The sequence below is a fragment of the Tetrao urogallus genome (assembly GCF_951394365.1).
Source record: "Tetrao urogallus genome assembly, chromosome: 4".
In the NCBI taxonomy this organism is placed as follows: Eukaryota; Metazoa; Chordata; class Aves; order Galliformes; family Phasianidae; genus Tetrao; species Tetrao urogallus.
This window is the reverse complement of record NC_136817.1, coordinates 46,583,762-46,589,761: the sequence shown is the minus strand read 5'-3', so window position 1 is coordinate 46,589,761 and position 6,000 is coordinate 46,583,762. Positions and strand designations below refer to the sequence as shown.

The following is a 6,000-nucleotide window of genomic DNA, read 5'->3' as shown; positions in this document are numbered from 1 at the left end:
CATTGTCTACAGGACAGAAAAGACCAAACTACTTTAACGGCGTGACTCTTCGTCCTGCCACCAACAGCTGGACTGAGGGTAGGAAAAGAAGGAAGCTGTATTAATGCTCTCAGTTAGAATGAATGTCTCTATCGAACTTAAGACCACTTTTACACTCACCAACCACTGAATTGCCAGCAGTGTCATCACGACACCAAATGTCCTTATCATCACAAACCTTACCATTTTTCTTGCCTTACGGAGGCCTGCAAGCCCTGCTAACAAAGCCAGCTGTGCTCACAAAACTTACCTGGATTTCATTACGGCACTTGGTACCAAACGGTGCAGAGGATTTGGATTTACAAACCAACGCACAGAGCAATCCTCCAAGGGCTGCTATCAATGCGGCACCGATGAGTAAAGGTCCCTGTTCCCAGGCCAAAGCTCCTCCGCAGTCTAATAACCACCCCAGCAACAGCTCCCCCGCTCCCTTCTTCCCTCCCTCAGCACGACGGCCGCCCGCAGGTCCCAGCCTCCACAGGGCACCAGAGGGCGGTAAGGCAGCATGGGGCGCAGCCCGCCAACACCCGCCCGGCTCCGACGCGGGGCACTTCCAGGTTACGCGAGTGACGTCGTGGCTCGGGCGGGCTAAGGAGGCAGCAAGATGGCGGCCGGACGCGGGCCCTCCGCCGTCCGCCGGCGCCGCTGAGGAGGCGGCAGCACCCGCCCCGCCCCGCCGCCACCCTCTCGTGCCGCGGGCCGCCCGGCCATGTAGACGGGGCGGCGCGGCCAGCCTTCATCGCGCAGACCGCCCTGCGGCCGGCAGGCGCCATGGAGGACGTCGGCTCGAGCGTGAATGCGGACGCGGAGGTGCGGAAGCTGCAGGAGCTGGTGAAGAAGCTGGAGAAGCAGAACGAGCAGCTTCGCAGTCGCCACGGCGCTCTGCCCGCCGCCCCCGCCAGCCCCAAGCGCCTCGTCGGCGGCGGGGCCTCCCCTTCGCCCCCCGCCGCCGCCTCTCCGTCCGACGGCCGCTGCCTCAGCCCCAGGGCCGCGGCGCGGCGGCCGCCCCCCGAGGAACCCGGCGGCGGCGAGAGCGACGGCCCGCCGGACGACGCGGCGCCTCTCCGGCCCGACGAGCTGGAGCGCCTGGCGTGCTGCGAGGAGGACGAGGCCAGCTGGTGAGGACGAGAGGGAGGCGGGGAGCAGCCCGAGGCCCGGCCTCGGCCCAGGGCCCGCAGCCCGGGGAGGCCTCGCCCTGAGGCGTGGGCTGCGGGGGTTTCGCCCGTGGCAATTGCCCTGCCGAGGCCCGCAGCCCCATGCTTTTGTTCGGCCGCGGTGACGGCTCGACATCAGGAACCGGCTCCGGCTGTGCTGCGGATGCAGCGTGCCGTACTGAGGCGGTGCGGAGGCGTTCTGTGAGGCAGCGCAGAACCAGCCCACAGCTGCTGCTGTGTTTCTTTAAATGTGCGCCTGACCTGAATTTCTTTCAGCTGTAAAGGCAGTAAATGTAACGCGCTCTGTCTCAGAATGCGGCGCTGCGCGTTTTCATTTGTTGCTGGCTGTCAGCCGTGCAACCTGCTGTAGGGAGCCTGTGTTAGCTGAGAGTTGGGCTGGGTGATCCCCGGGGTCCCTTGCAACCCCTGCAATTCTATCATGCTACGATGCAGGACCACAGTTTACTATAGGCAGTCCCTCTCTGTTTAAATGGACGGTTTGCCTGCTGCTCCGGCAGAAAAGCAGCTGGAGGTTGTTATCTTGTCCTTATTGCACTTAGATGAGCTTCTGCTAGCTGCCAGGGAGGTTTCAAACCTCTCTTAGCGTCATGCTGTTCGGCAGCTGCCTGAAGTTTCCCGTGACACCAGTTGAGAAGAGCAGTGTAGGAGTTACAGGAGAAGCAGTGGGGAGGAGCATAGCATTAGCAGAAACACAAGAAAAATGTGTTCTGAGAGGATAAGTGTAACAGAAACACTTTGATTTGAGTCAGAGTTGCTTTTCAAGCTCAGCTGCGGAAGTATTTTTCTAGGACTAATGGAAGTATTTTTAAAGTACTAATGCTCAGACAAGTAGATTGTAAAAAATAATAATAAAAATAATAATAATAATAATAATAAAAAGTATTTGAGTAACTGACACCATTAAAAACACTTAAACATTGCCCATGCATGAAATCATTTCAGTTGCTCAGGGAGGATACAGTGTGTGTATTGCCTCACAGGAGTCATTTGCTTGACATCCAGCCTGAGCCACAGAGGAGTATGAGAACATAAGTTTATTCTAATCCAACACAAGCTTACTAAATTAAAACAAGGCATCATCTTCCAGAGGATGAGTCTGTGCAAAGTAGCTGCTCTTATTTCCCAGCTTACGCCCCGTAATCTACTGGTTGAGAGCACGTTGGGGAAATAGAACATTGTGAATTCACACAATAAATTCGCAGTAATATGGCAAATGTTTTGAGTGTGATATTTTCTAGTGGCAATAGGCGTTATTAGCTTTATGTTAATATTAAATTGCGGACAAGTTGATGAACCTCTTCAGTGAAAGTTAATGTCACAGCTTACAGTGACAACATAAATGCTGTGTGTTTTTGTTTATGCACTTCTGGACACGTGTGCAGGCGGCACAACTCACTCAGCACTGCACTTGCTGGTGGCAGGTGTTTGGCACGTTGTGCTGCCTGTTGTTGTGACTTCAGTCATGTTCCCATGCAAATTCGAGTCCTCAAAAGACAACAGGGTGTAAGCTTTTGTTCCTTTCCTATTATAGTGACTACCATATCAAATTTCACTCTCCGTGACTGAGAGATAAAAACATACAACTGGAGAAGAGTCGTTTTAAAAATTTACTTGTAGCACTCATCAAAAAATATCAATATGTCCTTTCATGCTATAATTTAATATGCACTTAATGATAAGTGTGGTTTGGCTAGATGAAAAGTTGGCTCATGACATTTTCTAGATTATTTTATAAAAATGGATATTGAACTCCTGCAATTTCTGAACGACACTTAATTCAACTGTTGAGACACTGAATAGATTTAAAACATATTTTCTTACAAGGGTGGGAAGACTTTACGCATTTGATAAATGGAAGCTATTGCTCTAAATGAAGTAGAAAATGTTCAGTGGATCAATCAAACAGGAATGATGCTGTGAAAAAATACCAGGGATGATGTAAGTAGATTTCTCTTGAACTGCTTCATGAAGATCCTGCTTGTAAGGCCTTGCTTATGCAAGGACATTCAAGTAGTTGAACCGACTGAAAAGGGTGAATGTACTCAGTTAAACCTCGTGTGAACTCTTCAAGGTTCAAATGGATTTGGATCACTGCTGTTAAACCTGAAAGCCCGTTTAAACTGCGGGATTACAACAGTATAGATCAATGACCAATTACCAACTGGGGAAACCTCAGATGGAAACAAACTAAATTTAAATCACAGCTTATGCTTAAAAGGTTAATTTGTCTGTTGGTTTGTCTGCATGGAGAAGTATAGATCTGTCTTAGCTGTTGATTTCAGGAGGACCTGGCTGTGAGAGATAGCTGGTGAAGGCTGCTGGTTATCTCTTGTCTTTTCAACTTCGTGTAATGTGGACACTTTTCAGTCCTTGTATTCACATACCCCATTATGAAATTGTCTACGGCCTTGTAATAACAAACTGATAAAACTGCCTTATTTTACCTTCAGTGTTCATGTGAGATTAGTGCTTCTGAATCCTTGTCTCGGTGGTCAGACTTTCTGATATAGAACAGAAGGTTCTCCTTAGGCATGTATGCATGTGCACACAGCACTGCACTTCAGCTAGGCCTCTTAAGAGTTCGGTTCAGGCCTGCTCTGTTCACAGGAACAGGACACAGCGTACAGCTGCTTGCCTCACTTGCTGGGTAAGGTTGGGCGTGGGTGTATATCATGCTGAAGATGACTTGGTAACAGTGTGCAAGGTGGTTTGCTATGCTGCTTTTAAAAAGCAACTTGTCTCATTTATTGCAAGATAAGTGTGTACATGTGGGCAATTACTGGAGTTAGAGTCCTGTGGACCCACATTGTCACTTACTTTGCAGTAACTTGTCGCACACTTTCCTAAGCTTTCTGAAAAGCTTTCTTTTAAATATGAGAGCGAAGCATAGCGATTTTTCTTCAGAACTTACTCTGATGTGCACATACTGCACTGTACAGAGGTTGCTGTGTGTCTCTTTTATGCACACTGCACAGTGAACTTCTGAGCAGTTGCATCCTCTACATGTGGTGTTGCTTTAGAAATTACCCTGCCCATCCCAGTGTTTGCCTGTCACTTCCATGTAAAGCCCACCATTAAGGTGAGGGATAGCTCATGGATGACTGAGTTTGTTTTCAGACAGAAGGCATAAAGTGAAGTTACTGGTGGATTGCTTATGTTAATAGTGAAAACTGATATTTTCAGTGTATTAGTTAAGTATTCTGTTTAGTTGAAATGGAAAGCGAGTGCTTTTCTTGCTATACACACCATCATTCAGCAGCTATTTCTGTTAAAGTAATACCTATTTTTAATAGTTTACATTTCTGATCTAGTCATCTGTTCCAGCTAGCTGGCTAAGTTGCTGCTTTGAGAGATAGAGGATAAAAATATGATTGTCATCTGTAGTGATCATCTTGCATCTAATTGCTTGATATCTGCTGAACACCCTGAAGTTTGCCGTGGTGAACCAGTAAAATGTGGTGTGTTTCAGTCCAGAGCTGCACCTGAATGAAATCCCATTGCTGGAATTACATTGCAGTGTTTTTTGCTCGACTGCTAAAGTCGCCTTGTGTTAATGTTGCCTTGCCCTCTTGGACCCTGGACAGGTTCTGATCAGCTCCTGGCTTGTGGCTTTAAGTAAAAGAGAAGGTGATACTGGCAGGTTAAGTATAAATCGGATGTAAAGTTTATCTTTTTAAACCAAATTCTGATAACAGCTCCTCGAACTATGAAGAAGATGTGGAAAGCAGCATGTTAAGTTGACTAAGGGTTACGCAAGTTATTAGTTATTGAGGTGTAATAACTCATAACATCAAAGATCAGTGTCTCTGAGATATCTTTTTGATTGTGGAATGGATGGCTCCAGGACTGCAGAAAGAAAAGAAACCTTTTCCCATTTTTAATTTCTTGTGTGATATTCCTGGCTTTTAAATATGGTTCATATTTGGTTATCATGAAAGCTTTGAGACAGATTTCCTTTACTGTCTTAATGGTATTCCCCAAGTTTACCTCATAATCACATCTTATTTTGGCATGATCCACATTTCTGCCTCCTTGTAGGTGTTGGTAGAGTTCTGAAGCTTTTCTAGTTTAGATTCATACTGCTGTGCCCAGAACGGTGTTTCCCAGACTGCCCTGTATTCTTGTCAGATTTATTTACTTTTAGTAGCTCTTTCTCGTGAGCTTTTTCCTGGATATTTTAGGGGAATTTCTTACTGATCTGTACCCACTTATCTATTTTTCTTTCGCATCAAGTAGCTTTCTTCATCCTGCTTTTGTCTGGAACACGCTTTATCCATTCCCTTGTTTCATTCTCTCTTGTACCGGTTTTTGCTTAATATGACTAAAATAAGTAAGCTTTAAGTCAAATTTCTTGCACTTGGTGTATTCTGTTTAATTAGATTTTCACCTTGTTATTCATCTGCATGTTTTTCTCATGCACTTCAACTCTAAAAGAGTTCTGGTACAAAGACTCCTCCTTTCTTCCTAGTTGGAATCTAGGCTTCTGGCTTCATGCTGGTGGCAACCAGCTCCTTGTATCTTAATGTGGTGGGAGGTGTGCTCATCAGGGGAGATAATCCTTACGGCAAAATTCCATTCCTTCCTCTGTGTCTTCTTACTTCAAAGCTTTTCCCAGCTCACCTGTGCCTGAGTGCAATATGCTACAACTCACCATATTAGGCTGGCATTGTCCTATGAGTGCCTAGTGACGATTGTCCCTGTGCAAAAGCCTTTCCCTTTTTGTGCTGCGTCTTCCTAGAACTAATCAGCGGAGCCCCTGACTGCTTTACATTTCAGGCTGGCACTG

General features: G+C 46.8%; 1 protein-coding gene across 1 annotated transcript in view; it reads left to right on the top strand.

The window, feature by feature from the left end:
• Positions 1-801: 801 nt before the first annotated feature.
• The window catches only part of SLAIN2 (SLAIN motif family member 2), a gene marked incomplete at its 3' end in the record, with an annotated part of 30,436 nt that continues 25,237 nt past the window's right edge, over positions 802-6,000 (top strand). The window contains exon 1 of the mRNA XM_079534674.1: positions 802-1,157. Coding sequence (XP_079390800.1) covers positions 811-1,157 — 347 coding nt within the window. The 5' untranslated portion in view covers positions 802-810. The remainder of the gene's footprint in view (positions 1,158-6,000) is intronic.